Source organism: Lampris incognitus, chromosome 14, assembly GCF_029633865.1.
Source record: "Lampris incognitus isolate fLamInc1 chromosome 14, fLamInc1.hap2, whole genome shotgun sequence".
Classification (NCBI taxonomy): domain Eukaryota; kingdom Metazoa; phylum Chordata; class Actinopteri; order Lampriformes; family Lampridae; genus Lampris; species Lampris incognitus.
In genome coordinates this window covers 9,527,590-9,543,452 of record NC_079224.1, presented here as the reverse complement: position 1 = coordinate 9,543,452, position 15,863 = coordinate 9,527,590, and the positions used below count along the sequence as shown (strand labels likewise).

The following is a 15,863-nucleotide window of genomic DNA, read 5'->3' as shown; positions in this document are numbered from 1 at the left end:
CGCAATCTCACCCTTTCGGTGAGATTACCCTTTCCATGAATTTATATCCCATTTATTCCACCAATTTATTCCATTTATTAAAAATCTTCTCTCTTATTTAGAGATCCTGGTACATCGAATATATTAACCCTAACACTGACTAGCATGTGCCAGATGAGACGAACATTATACTGAGCCAGTGACTGAGATGATTCATGGCAGTTTGTAGAGATGTGTTTGTAAAATCCCTCTTCCTAAATTTGGAACTGTTGACTGTCTCTATGGGAGAATCATACGTTGACAGGAACCCGGGACCTCTCTGGAGCCAATTACGTGGGAGGAAAACTGCTATTTAGTGTGTCTAATGCACAGCTGCGGAGGGAACCTGCTCAGCACTAGTGTCACTGCAAAGCCATGAGCCACAGACCCTGGCACGCAGACAACTTTGCAGTAAAGAAGTAAGACGGCATGAGGAATAATATTAGCACATATACAAGGATGGAGAGAAATGGTAAAGAGATGGGAGCCGACAGCAGAAGAAAAAAGAAAGTCATCTTTTTCTTGAGCCGGTGTGATATGTGTCCACGAGATGGTGTCGAGAAGCTATCAATCCCTTCCTTTGCAGTCTTTTATTCTTTCTTTCTTTCTTAATCAACAGACATATTCCTTGCTGTGAGCAAAGAGCGCTGCAAATGAAGTATAGGCTGAGGGGAATACCTCGGTAAATTGGATCTTGCATATCATTTGAATGGATCGAGATCCCAAGGAGATTAAAAACATTCAAATGAGAGAGCCGAGAGGCAGGAGATGTCCCTGCCTGGGAATGAAAACATTGCATTATGAATACAAAAATATGCTCAAAGCAGTCCCCACTGGAGTTGAGAAATGCATGAATTTCGAAGGGTATCCGCACGGCCATAAAACATATAAAGGCTGCGAGCTTACGTCTAGGCAGAGATAATGGGTAACTACCAAATGTTTTGAGGTGTTTCATAATCACTTTGGTGACCAGCCAAAGTTTTCACAGTGTTGGATAACAGGGCAGCCGAGAGTGGAATGGGAACTTTTTAACAACATACCGGGACTCACAGGGCCCATTTACCACTACAGTCTCCCGGGTCAGTAAAAGTCTTGGAGCTGTAACTTTTTACAAGGCAGCCAGCACTCCTTTGTCAGCATGCTATATATGCGGCCACTTGAGCCACACTTCTACCTTGTTAAGTCCACTTTTGCTCACTTGGCAAATGGGGGATTCTCCCAGATTCTCTCACACTCACTCGAGCCCAGCTGGATTACGTAACAGAGAGCGATTCGCTGAACGGCGGCCAGCTTTCTCCATCTATTGAAGTCGCATATGTTGAAGATTTTCACATGGCACTACCAGCGAACAATCTGTCTACATGTCAGGGAATCCCTGTTTAGAAAAGACATGATGAACGACATCACACAAGACAAGAGAGACCGATAAACGTGGATAAAATAAAATACGCGTTTCTGCAGTCTTGTATTGTGGGAATTTAAGGGTGATTACATGGCAGACCGCGCTGTGGGGGAAAAAACAAGTCTGAAAACTATATCTACAGTGCTGCTTCCAGCTTTGGTGGAAATTGAAGCAAACACTTCAGTTACATAATCATTCATGATGCTGTCGCCTCTATTTAGAGCCTAGCCAAGACAATATGTCCTGGGGAAAAAGTGTGCACTGTTGAGCTGCTGAATAAATGAGCCTTAATGAGAGACACACTTACTTTGGCGAAAACAAAGACAAGGCTGCTTATGAAGATAACTGGAAAAAAAAGTGGATCCGTGGTTTCAATATTTTACTCGGCTACCGCGTGAAAAAGCTACCCCCACAAATAAGGCTGCAGAAAGCCTACAGAGAGCCGGCAAAGTTGGCAGGCATGGTTAACATGCAATAAGCACACTCTGCTTACACGGAGGCTTAGACCTTGACACAGCAACACAATCCAGCAGAGCTCCATCCGGTGTTGCCATGGCAACAAACCCTGGCACCTTTTTTTTTCCCCTCTCCAGATATCACAGCAAAAGCCCAGGAAATACACATTGTAGAGACGGCCCCCACTGAGCCTTCCGCTGCAAGGTATAGTTTCTGCAATGGGAAAACTTCACCATCTAAAATGAGTGTAATTATCGGTACATGGTGGACTGTGGAAAACAAACAAGACCCTTCGCACCTGCTAATGACAGGATAGGTATGCTGTGTCACAGTCACTCGAAGTCGACCAGAGGAGATCCAAACATCTTAACAGAGATGATCCCTTAATTATACAAGCGGCACTCAGTTCTGATTGCATCGTTTTCGCCATTGATTTCTCAAGGACTAATTAGCCTACGGAGATTTTTCTCTCGTGGCGCAGAAAAATGCCAGATACTAATTATGCGCTTCATGTCTCGTCCTTGCTATGATTAAACTATATGGAACACTGCAGACCTTTCCGAGATCACCAGTTAACCCCTGCATCTGCCAACCCTTCTGATGCTTCTGAAACGTTTCACTTCTCGGTCCGTCCTTGTGGCCAATCTCATTACCATTCTGCTGAGAACATTTGAAAAATCAGATGTTCAAACAGCCTGACAGACAGAATGGGAATAGGCGCAACTCTGGAGAGAATGCTTTCTAACTGTGTCACGCCCCTTCATTCACATTCAGAAGGCCCAAGGAGGAAGCTGTTAATGTTTAAGGTAGAATCCTTAATCTCCAGTCAATGAGGAGTGATGGGTTTAAAGAGGATTTGTGCTTTAAGCCCAAGCCCATGTTTTACCTTGATGTGTTAGAAATTAGCATTCTGCAAAGCTCTCTTTTGATGGAAATTTTCTCCTCTGTCATCAACTCCAGCCAGTTTGACAGCGGAGTTAAAACGATTTAGATGACTCCGAGGTAACTAATTTTCACTTTGCCATCTCCCTGCTTTCAAAAAATGTTGTACAAACCCATCAAGTCACTGGTTCATACAACCAAATCAACCACAAAACAAGGAAACAGAATCCACCTGGCAAATGTCCGTTCTCTGGCTCAACAAGATGGACGAACTGCTGCTCCTCAACAGAACAAACGTGGACTTTTCAGATCTGCCACCCTGTGCCTTACTGAAACCTTACTTGGTTCAGCATATTCCGCACGGCTGACTCCATCTGCCGCACTTCCATGCCCTCTGAGAGGACCGTGAAACGGAGCTAACGGGGGAAAAACAGGGAAGAGGAATCTGTGTCTTTATAAACGAACTAGTGGAGGTACCCGGCATTGCCCAGGGAAAATGCTCTAACCAAAATGTTCTAACTAAAACAACCAACACGATCTAATGTTTACGATATAATCGATGATGAAATATTGGATAATATATGATATGATACATGTGATAAACGAATGTTGAGTAAACGAATCTTATTAAGGAAAATTATCAAATGTCATAATTTTCAATCCATTCATCAAGCCTCTTTGCCAATGTGTGTATTGATCGCTCAGTGCTCAAGCGCCTCCCTTGACCACTGGAAGGATTTGCCAGAAGTCTCCTCAAAGCATCGGTTGGAATGCGTCTTTCGCAAATAAGTCAAATGTTTTACTTGGTTTTTGAAATATTTTTCGAACTGTGCAATCCCTACAAAGTGCTGATTCTAAAGATGCCTTTCTTTTTGTTCTACAGTGAGTGTTTCTGGAGTTTTAAGCGAACATACAAACATACACTCTTGCTTTATATATATATATATATATAGAAAGTTGGTGTACAGATGTCACAGTGTTGAAGAGATCCTGCGGCCCTCACTTGGAGACCATTTTCATTGACTGTAAACCATTTTATTTACTGCATAAGTTTTTCGTCATTTATTCTGACTGGAGTCTATATTCCACCCAAGGCCTGTGCTAGTGCGGCGTTACAACACCTAGCTGACCATATAATAAACATGAAGCACAAACATCAGACTCCCTTCTCTTTATCCTTGGCGATTTTAACAAAGCAAACCTCAGCCACAAACTGCCAAAATACAGACAGCCACGTTAAGTGTCCCAGTAGGGACAAAAACACACTGGATCATTGCTACTAGGGATGGGCATGATTAATCGATAATCGATAATTGATCGTTAGGAAATTAGTCGATCACGTGGATTTTTTATCGATCAACGTCCATATCACATACAGGTTGAATTAATGAATCTCACTCCGTGGGCAGCAATGTTTAAAGAATGAATTTCACTGCCTGGCAGTAATGAGACCTCCTAACCAGGCGGGGCTGCAATTTTTATATCTGGATACCGAAAACTGAGCTGGCACTACTTTTCGGGGAGCAGTACTCCACTCCACGCGACATTGGCATCGACGTAGAAGTTCAGAAGTTTCTGAGGGAGACTCCCCCACCCCCTGAATTGCAAGGGCTGGTGGAAAGTGAATGGAGGGAGGTTCCCCAGGCTGGCGAAGTTGGCGCGAAAACACCTCTGCATCCCCGCAACTTCGGTCCCTGTAGAACCCGATAATGTAATAAATCTCCGATAATGTAATAACCCTGATAATGTAATAAAAAATGCACTTGAGGCCATTGAAAATGCAATAAAACCTGATAATGTAATAACTTCCTGATAATGTAATAAAACGATCCAACTGAGAAAAAACGTGGAAGTAGCTTGGAGGTAGCATTGAGGAAGAGTAGAGCATTCATGCACGTCCAACTTTGACCTGTCGGTGGCGCTAGACCTCCCGAGCTTGCGTTGCTTAAGCAGTATCACCACTTGAATCCATTTATGGGTGGTCTGCTGTTAAATTATTACAATATTGGGGAATTATTACATTATCAGGACCAGGGAAATGAAGGCTAACCTGATAATGTAATAACGTCCCGTTAATGTAACACATTATTACATTATTGGTAAAAAGTTTATTACATTATCGGGAAATGCACTTTATTACATCATCAGGAAGTTATTACATTATCGGGTTTTATTGCATTTTCAATGGACTCAAGAGCAGATTTTTATGACATTATTGGGAATTTATTACATTATCAGGTTCTACAGTCCCTTCGGAGCGAGTGTTTTCAGCGGCTGGACTGACGTGACGTCACTAGGCTGCGTTCGCGTCTCACCCCTGAGCATGTCAACATGCTCATCTTGCTGAACAAAAACCAGTAGGCTGGAATTACTTGAATTTGTTAAGCGTGGCCTGTGGACAGTTATCCTTTATGCGAGTAACTGTTATTTATTTTATTTTATCTCTCTCAGCTGGAGGCCTTTTGGAGTCGTTCAAAGTCACATTTTGTGGAAAAACTGCCAGCGCTAATGTGATAACGTGTTCTTTATGAAAAGATGTGGTTTCGCCAGATTCGGGTTTACCGATTTTATTCCGGCTCACGGAGCAGCGTACAGATCCACACGTTGTCATTTCCGTTATCACTACTTACTCTGTATGTCTCAACTCATCAACTTGATAACCCTAGGAGTCAACTGTACCTCCTTGTGGTGTGGGGTGGTACTGCAGGTAAGTATAATATGAACAGGTAGGCAGTATACCACAGCTAAGTAGGCCTAATGTTTTTATTTTATTTTTTAATTTGCATATTTTATACATAGCCTACATATAATTTATATTGTGGGGAACTGTTTCTCAAAGAGGCTCAATAGTGTTTAAGAGCGCAACAGCATTGGCTCTTTAATTTGTGCTCGCGGCTGCCTTTTTTATGCGTGGTGACGGAATGTGATATGCCGGTTTTTTACAATTAAACAGTTAAACTTTAACTACCTTGTTTAAAAGCATTGTGGTTGTACTATAAGTTAACTATAAGTTAACGCCTTTGATGAATAAAGATTTAATTGAGGAAAAACACGCTTTCTTTGGTATTTCTGCCATAGGCATTTTTTTTCATTAAAAGTAATTAACAATTAATCGATAATTGTTCGTTAATTTCCTCGATGACCGATCAAGGAAATTTGATCGTTTGCCCATCCCTAATTGCTACACAATATTAAAGGACGCCTATCGCTCTGTCCCTCGTGCAGCTTTAGGACTCTCTAATCACTGTCTGGTTCATCTTCTCCCAACCTAGAGGCAGAAACTAAAATCTGCAAAGCCTGTGGTTAAAGATGTGAGGAAATGGACCAACGAGTCAAAACCGGAGCTTGAGGCCTGCTTTGACTGCACTGATTGGAGTGTTTTTGAGGCTTAATCTAGAGAGCTGGATGAACTTACTGACACTGTGACATCTCACATCATCTTTTGTGAGGACATGTGCGTTCCCACCAAAACTTTCTCAACCTTCAATAACAGTATGCTCTGGTTCACAGCACATCTAGAGCAGCTTTGTCAGGCCAAGGAACAGGCGTACAGGAGTGGAGATAGGATCCTGTACAATCAAGCCAGAAACACACTGACAAAGGAGATCAGGGTATCCAAAAGGGATTACACTGAAAAGGTGAAAAACAGGTTTTCAGCTAATGATCCTGCATCTGTGTGGAGAGGCCTGCAGGACATCACCAACTACAGGAGGCCATTCCGCCACACTGCAGAGAACCATCAGCTGGTTGAAGACCTGAACATGTTTTACTGCAGGTTTGATAAGCCCACTCTAACACCCCTCATCCTCTCCGGCCAAATCACACGACCAACTGCACCCCCTGCCAGCCCCTCTCCCCTACCCACTGACCCCCCCCCCACCTGCACTCAGGATCCGTGAAGAGGATATGTGTCAGCTCTTTCAGAGACAGAAGGTGAGGAAGTCACGAGGCCCGGACAGTGTGTCTCCCTCGTGCCTGAAAGTCTGTGCTGACCAGCTGGCCCCCATCTTCCCATGGATCTTCAACAGATCACTGGAGCTGTGTGAAGTCTCCTCCTGCTTCAAAAGCTCCACTATCATCTCGGTCCCCAAGAAACCCTGTGGCTCAGGATTAAATGACTACAGGCCCATCGCCCTGACATGTGTGGTCATGAAATCCTGAGAGACTGGTGTTGGCCCACCTGAAGGACATCACAGACCCCCTAATGGACCCCCTGCATGTTGCCTACCAGGTGAACAGGTCAGGGGATGATGCAGTCATTATGGGACTGCACTACATCTTGCAACACCTCGACTCCCCAGGGACATACGCAAGGGTCCTGTTTGTTGACTTCTGCTCAGCATTCAAAACCATTATCGCAGACATCCTCCCCTCCAAACTCACCTGGCTCACTGTACCAGCCCCCATCTGTCAGTGGATCAAAAACTTCCTGATAGACAGGAGACAGCAGATAAGGCTGGGGAAAATCACATCCAGTACCCGGACAATCAGCACTGGGAGGTGTACTCTCCCCTCTGCTCTTCTCCTTCTACACAAATGACTGCATATCAGGAGACCCATCTGTCAAACTCCTGAAGTTTGCAGACAACAAAACAATCATCGGCCTCATCTGGGCTGGTGACAAGTCTGCATACAGATGGGAGGTTGAACACTTGGCTCTCTGGTGCCGTCATAACAACCTGGAGCTGAACATGCTCAAAACTATGGAGATGACAGTAGACCCCCCCCCCCCGTCATACAACAACGTGGAGCTGAACATGCTCAAAACTGTGGAAATGACAGTAGCCCCCCCCCCCCATCATATCCAACAGCACTGTGTCTGCTGTGGATACCTTCAGGTTTCTGGGCTCCACAATCTTCCAGGACCTAAGGTGGGAGTCCAACACAGACACAATCATCAAAAAGGCCCAGCAGAGGATGTACTTTCTCCATCAGCTCAGGAAGTTCAACCTGCCTCAGGAACTGCTCATTCACTTCTACTCTGCAATAATCCTGTCTATTCTCTGCACATCCATAACTTTCTGGTTTGGATCGGCCACCAAACCGGACCGGAACAGACTAAAAAGGGCAGTCATGACTGCAGACAAAATCATTGGTGCCAGACTGCCCTCCATTCAGGACTTATACATCTCCAGAGTCAGGAAACAGGCAGGCAACATCACTGCACACCCATCACACTCTGGGCCCAACCTGTTCCAACTCCCCCCCCCCCTGGTAGGTGCTAGAGAGCACTGTACCCCAAAACAACCAGACACAATAACAGCTTTTTCCACAGGCTGTCAGTCACGCTGATGAACACTTAACATTGCCATAATAAATCTAAGCATGCTGTATACACTGTATATTGCACATATACATGCATATTCTGTCGTGTCCACCTACCTCATGTACATAAATAAACTGCTAACATGTTTATTCCAGCATCTTTGCACTATGCACCATTGCCTTCTTGTTTCACCTGTGTATAGTCGATTCCTTGTATATATTCCTGAAGCTTGTTGTGCTGTTATTCTATGTAAGTACATTGAGAGCCACTAAACCGAAGTCAAATTCCAGCAATGTCCAAACACATTACCTACACATTACTTACAGAGGATTCTGACTCTGATTTTGAATAGAAGCCTCCTTGTAAGGTGTATTAATGGAGTATCAACACCACAACCTTCTCCACGTCAGTGTCACATTTTCACTACACCATGACTATCGTGACTTTTAGTGTACAATCTGGCTCTAAAATAGCACACCTATTGATTCTATCTCTTTGTGCAAAACCTCCCCAGGAAAAGGTTCTCAACGAGAATTATCCAAAGGGTTTCCAGTTTAAATGGACGTGTTTTCTTGTAGGACCACTAGATGGGGTAGATAGGAAACAAGAGGGTAATAGGGCCATACAAGGGGAGGAACTCCACATGGTAAACACATTTAAGAGATGCCTATATGTGGCTAATAGGGAGGACAAGTTTTTGAATCTTTGAAGCATATGACACCCCCTGGCCCTTGTGTCGAATAGCAGTTCAGCAGTGAGTGTGCTCTTACCTTCAGGGGACTCTTCCTGCACATATGTGCCTGTCAAGTACCGGTGGACCAAGGCAGATTTTCCGCTGGACAGATTACCCACGATTCCCTGCAAACCCGGAAGCACAAAAACGTTGATCATTATTACAGATGGCAGGTGTCATGAAAAAAACAACAACAACAACAACCAGTGTGTTAACTTTTGCTTTTATACTGGTTGTCTTAGGTAGGGGATCAGTGTGAGGAAAAGCCCTGAAACATACATTTGGCGAGCTGTAATCTGTTCTTAGCTGCCTTTTTCCCCCTGTGTCTAGACCGGCCCTGACTACTGTGCCTTCAGGCAGATGCATGTTGGAGGGTGGGCTGAAGATGCCAGCATGTCTGGAAAGAACAAAGGCCAGAACAAGCCTCACCTCCACCCTCTCCCCCCTCCGCTACCCGTCACCCCCTTCTTCCTCTTTAGATCATTGGTGGGAGGTAAAGTCAGGTATGGTTCCAATTACAGGGAAGTCAAAGGCAAAGGAAAAGGTCTGTGTTTAACCTGGTCTTGTCCAACCTTTTATTTTGATATTTGTATGAACAAGATATATATATTTATATGAGTGTAGGATAGATTGCTAGTGAAATAACCTGTAGCTTACAAAAGCCCCATACTGTGCTACAAGAAAAAAAATCCATAGGTTAATAAAAGCCATGGGCAACAAAGCATTGAGTCAGCACTTCGCAACTACAAAAGAAGAGGTGAGCCTGCTGTTTACACTGCAATGCTTTAAAGTCTTCATTAAACTGCCACGTCAGCAGAACTCAAAGATGAAAAGGTAGAGCATCCACGCTTCTCTGAATAGCTTTGGAAGTGGGCTGAGGATAATTATAAATGCGAATTTTAATGACTCCAATAACAAAGCTGATAAGAATGACAATAATGATGCTAATAAGACAGTGGAGGAAGTGATGCAGTACTCAAAGCAGCACACAGAGAATAGGGAGAAGAAGAAGAGAAGAAGATGATGATGATGATGATGAGGATGTTGATGATTGAGGAGAGGGTGAACAAGAGGAAGGATTTCTCAAAGAAAAGCAGTTGAGCTGCTCACATAAAACTGTCATAATCATTATTTCAAGGAATTTGTGTGAAATGTTCAGCGCCATAGCTGGATGTGGCTATGTGGTAATGGAAATACTAGAACCACCAAGCTGGTCACTCTGACCGCTTTGGATTTTCAACGTTTAATAACTTTGTGAAAAGAAAAGATACAGACCCGTCGCTCCCTGAATGTTCTTAAAATTACATTAAAACAAGTTTCAGATTATTTGCACACAAAAAGTGATAAGATCTACTTAAAACGACCATGAGCGGTCAAAATGACCGCGCGTAATCTGCGCGCGTCATGTCGGTAATTGTGACGTGTGTTGGTCGCGCCACTTCCTTCGCGAAGTTCATTGCTCCGTGCTAGAAACACACTAGCGTCCTCCAGTGGAGAGAAATAGTTCTGAATTTGATTTCTGATTATTTCCAACGTGTCTGGTTACAGACGCACTATAACTACCAGCGAGGCGTCGCAGTATCTACAGGCGTTGGACGGCGGCCATTTTAAATTGACTGAAAAATAGTATTAAAGTTGTTAACATTTTAATTTTGGTGTCGGTCATTTCCTAACAGACATACTAACCTATGCAATACACTAATATCTCAACCGGCTATTTATCGTGACAGAATACACAATTTAAAAACCGGCAGTCATTTTGATTGCCCGTGGTCGTTTTATGTAGGCGTGAAATCCCGGTCGTGCTGCTGATGACGTTTATAAGGAAATAATTTTTTTTTTGGCTTTCCAGTTGTGAAGGGCATAAAACAGTACGGGCAACTTCTCTTGAGTAAGACTCGGTCAGTGGACTTGTTAGCTGGTCGCAGGAGCGTTTGTTGTGACTTCTCTTATGTACACTATTGTAGTGTTACTATTCGTGGGTTACTAACTTAATCACTATTATATATAAGTACACGGAGACGAGGATGCGGCACACGTCTGATCTTTACTGACGGAGACATCACACACTACTCGGCTCGACCACTGTATTACAGAACTCAGTAGTGGTGACAGGCCAACACAATCGAGCACCGAGTGCTCGATCCAATACACCACAGCGTTCAGGGTGTTGCTGAGCCTCGTTACCCGCCAGGTCGTTTGAACACGCCCACCTGCGATCTGCCCATTAACAGGGTACGAGCCTGAAAGGAAGCGGACATGCCCGATGTTTTTGAAGTGGACAAACGAGAGCACGTTTCTCCTTTGAGTCGCCATTGAAACGCCGCTTTGAGCGCACGCTATGTTGGATTTCACTGAAGCTCGTCAGCGTCCCACAACGCCGAATTCACACGAGACACAGCTATTGTAACAACAGGCATGGCGGCCATGGCGGCGGCGCGGTTTCTAAAGGCTAACAGTCACCACTGATGGAAGGCATTCAGTCATGTGAGGATGTTAGCTATGTGTTTGGCAGCGGCTGTGTGCCTCACTGACCGCTGGGATCAGACCCAGGATGCATCACTAGTCTAGCCCAAAACTGTCACTCATCTCATGCCCTGCTGCAAGCCGCCCTGCATCCCCATGCCAATGAATCTCATTAAAAAAAAAAAAAATCAGCCGATCCGTGCCAGGGAAAATATCTGTCCAATTTCTCAACGCTTCTCTTCCTCTCATGTAAAATGCAACACTTGTGTTCCACGAACTGAGCCGTGCATCCCCACTGACATTTAAAAGCAAGCTCGACGAAATCTCGATGGGAAACAACAAATAAACAAAGCCCCACACACGACCAAGCATACTCGGTTACTCACCACTTTCAGCTCTGGCACTGATCGACTCAATGTCCATTCTTGGCTGTTGACGAAAGAATCTGAAAAATAAAAGGACAAATGTTATTGTAAGTCACGGTGCACGGAGGGGCGAAACGTCTGTGGACGTCCTGTTTGACACAAATCAAAAATTCCTTTTGTCATTCGTGGAATCCCCCCCCATCGGTTGTGGGTACAAAGACTCCACAGCCGTGGTTAAGAGGCCAAATGCAGTGTGTGCACGTCTGCGACCGGCCAACTTGTCTCTGGTAATTGACAAAGCAAGTACACACACAGGGTTTACACATATTTTATTTTGAAGCACTGCGGGAGCGTCCCCCCCCCCCCGAGGGTTGCGTCAGATCGGTTACGTAAGACATTTGATTGGGAAAGAGTTGCAGAGGCAGATGACTGACCAAAAAAAGGTAGGTTGGAAGGTGCGATAAAGACAGAAGGTAATCAGCTTTTAATGGTGTTAACCTTCGGTCTTGACTGATAGCCCCACCGCAGGAGTGCTTCCGGCGGAGGCCATTTGCATAAATCAGAACCTGCCCACCAAGTTGGAAGAGCCACAGAATCTATAGTGTTTAACCCTAGTACGTTTCATTGGCACCCATCCCAACAGAGAGTTTTGGTGGGAGCAGTAAAATGATAATAAAAATGGCACAAATAGATATTCAAAGAGGAGAAGTGAACCACTGCAATATTTTTCCCTTTTTTTGTATTACTTTTTTCTTTCAGTCTAGTCTAGTCCGGCATCCCGTAAAGAATAATAATTTTCAGGATGACTTTCAGGAATTCCAGTAACTTGCCATCACTCGGTTGGGTTTATAAGGCTATTTTAAGATTAAACTCACAACATAACACAGGGGTCTGAGGAGTCGGGGTTTAACAGGCCAGACTAAACGTGTTTTGTTCCGGAAAGACGTTTGAAAATCTGACTGGGTAATCCGGGCTTTAAAAAGGAACAGCGGGGGAAGAGCGCTACAAAGAACAATGGAAGAGCTCAGAATCAAACCCACCGATGATAACGCCACAACCCGCTTCCCACAGAGCTGGAGTGTGTTGGCAATCAAGTGTCAAAACAACTATTAGACCAAAGACCGCCTTCCTGTTTCTTTCATGGCGCTCCCTTCATGGGAACCCCCCCCCCCACCTCATGGAGATACCATCTTTAATAGAGTGGTGTAGACATGCCAGGTGGGACCTCCCCTTATCTACGCCATGACGTTACAACAAAGAGCTCAAATGAACAACAGCAGAGCACCGTCACAGTGCGCATGCGCATTGTGTTTTTTTTAACCTCAGGAAGTGTGACCCTGATACCACAATATCTTAAACACTAGAATTACATTGTCATCGTTACACGAGACAGATTTATTTTTTCTCTCCGCACTAAAGAGCTCTCAAATTATTGTGTGCACATTTTCAAAGTCACCATATGACCACTTAATTAATATTTTATTAAAAAAAACTGCCAATGTTGAATGTTCTTTGTCTTTTTCCTTTCAGGAATTAGGAACACTTTATTTGTCATTTCATTTCGTGTACATGAAAAGAAATATTGTCTCCCCAAGCTCACGGCAGAAGACAAAGACACGTCGAAAAACTACAAGAACACATATCCAAATTAACACACATATCCACACTAAACAAACAATAAATTCACTGTCCAAAGGAACGAACGCCAGCCAGGATGACTGTCGGAACTGCCGGTCCGCATGGGCTAGCAGTTAGCTTAGCCTGCCCCGCTTCCGTGTCCTGTCAGACCGCCCTCGGTGTTTCCTCTTTGGGGGCAGCACCAGGCAGAACCGTGGTCCCTGGGCCCACAGGACGCAGCAGACCAAGCTCTCCCGGCCGATCTGGCCAGCTCCCCCAGCCATCAAATAAAGACACAAACTTAGACGCAGATGTGGACAAAGACACTGCATGGACGATGCTGGGTGAGGCCACCGCAAACGCACCGCCATCTTCCCACACCGGTACTTGGGTGAGGCTGCTGCAAACGTGAATTCGCGCCGCCATCTTGCCAGATTTCTTCTTCTACTTAAAAATATTGTGTTCACATGCATCCCCGCGACCCTGAGAGCAGGTTAAGCGGTCAAGATAATGGATGGATGGGCACTGTGCCCTTACATCATGCCTCCCACCAAGACAAACTCCTCGCCTGTGTAAACCGGCCTGGCGGTCAATTCACTCGAATAAATTTAGTTGTCTCATCATAATTATACAAAAAAATGATGAGAATTTGTTGTTATACTCCGTATAACAAACGAGCGGCGCTCTGGCTGTCTCACGTAAGATGGGAGGAGCAGAAAGGTGGCAAATCCAACAGCAGGGCCGTTTTCAACAACACAACTCAACACAAGTTAAGCCCTTACAATGCAAGTTTGACAACTTTTGAACACGTTTGACCATGAGGAAGAAACACCCGTCTAATATCTCCAGATCGGTTCTCGGGACTTGCTTATATTCTATTGTTATATTTCAGCAAATGAGAACGTGAGGGGAAACCCCCAGTCATAACAGGCATTACTGGAAGCGTGCACCCAGGAGAGTGCAGATCCCGCCGGGCGGACGACTCCTCTGGTGCTCAGACGTGGTGACAAACCACCTCTTTTTTCGTCTACCGGGAGAAGGGGAAATAGGGGGGCACTGCCTGCGTATTTTCCCTTCTCCGGGGCTCGGACGTGGGCGAAAACCCAGCCGAGGAGGTAGCACTCAATTTGCGGTATGACACAGGTTGTTCAAAGGTTTTGAGTCACCACAACCACGAGACGTCCTTGATCCTACAGTCATAACGGTACACAAATATTATCAGGCTGGCAGGCCAGTAGTATGTGAGATTAGCAGCGGACACACACACACACACACACACACACACACACACACACACACACACACACACACACACACACACACACACACACACGGACAGACAAACCAGTGTCCCCCCCCCCTTTTCACCCCAATTTTACCTAGCCAATTACCGGCCGTTGCTCCACCCCCTCTGCTGATCCGGGGAGGGCTGCTGACTACCACATGCTCCCTCCTATACATGTGGAGTTGCCAGCCACCTCTTTTCACCTGACAGTGAGGAGTTTCGCCAGGGGGATGTAGCGCATGGGACGATCACGCTATTCCCGCGCCCCAACCGACCAGAGGAGGCGCCAGTGCAGCGACCAGGACACATACCCACATCCGGCTTCCCACCCGCAGACAAGGCCAGTTGTGTCTGTAGGGACGCCCACCATGCCAGAGGCAACACGAGGATTCGAACCGACGAGCCCAGTGGCCACTACAAGACTTTTGCGCAGCGCCCAACGTTTATGCTCGTGCATGCATGACACACACCCACGGCTGACTCAGATCAGGCAGCAACAAGAATATGCAACACTTCATGTTTTGACTGCAACCTAGAGGAAGTTGTTCCTTTATAATTTTCACATGTTTTGGATCATCAAAATTCCTTAATAACTTTTGATCATGTCACTGCCTGATCTGAGTCAACCGTAGATGTGAGTCGCGCATGCGCACTCACATCAGATCACGCAGACTCAGATCGGGCAGCAACAAGAATATGCAACACTTCATGTTTTGACTGCAACCTAGAGGAAGTTGTTCCTTTATAATTTTCACATGTTTTGGATCATCAAAATTCCTTAATAACTTTTGATCATGTCACTGCCTGATCTGAGTCAACCGTAGATGTGAGTCGCGCATGCGCACTCGCATCAGATCACGCAGACTCAGATCGGGCAGCGACAGAGAGCAGCGTTGGTCGAGCGAGCTAGAGAGTGAATGAGGAGGGGGAGCGGCGATAGCGAGAACAGACGTTTTTCAAATGTTGTGAATCTCCAACTTCATCACACAGTCATAACTGTGCACACATTTTCTTTTTTTTGGCTAATAACTCCAATGCATCTAATTGTCCCCTCCAAGCAGATAGCCTGGAGGGGACAATTAGATGGAGCCATTTTTTAAAGCAACGATGGAGGCTGACAGACAGATAAAGACATACAATAACACCCTGACATTTTTCCAGTCTCTATAAATGTGTATTCGAAAATAGACAACACGTCAAGCCATGAATAGACACACAGTGAAATGATGGGGCATCAAGGGCCATCACACAAATGGGGCCGATTGGTCACTGCATCTTTGGAGGGCTCATTTGGTTACAACACCACTTTTCCTTGTCAGGACACAGACCGCAGAAGAGAGGTAAAGAAGGGAAAGAGAAGCAGCCTGTACAAG

The 15,863-nt window shown here is 45.1% G+C and overlaps 1 protein-coding gene across 1 annotated transcript in view; it reads right to left on the bottom strand.

The window, feature by feature from the left end:
* The window catches only part of agap3 (ArfGAP with GTPase domain, ankyrin repeat and PH domain 3), an 83,969-nt gene that overhangs the window by 60,106 nt on the left and 8,000 nt on the right, over positions 1-15,863 (bottom strand). Inside the window, exons 2-3 of the mRNA XM_056293248.1 lie at positions 11,610-11,668; positions 8,795-8,882 (exon numbers count right to left, since the gene is read on the bottom strand). Of these exons, the coding sequence (XP_056149223.1) occupies positions 8,795-8,882; positions 11,610-11,668 (147 nt within the window). The remainder of the gene's footprint in view (positions 1-8,794; positions 8,883-11,609; positions 11,669-15,863) is intronic.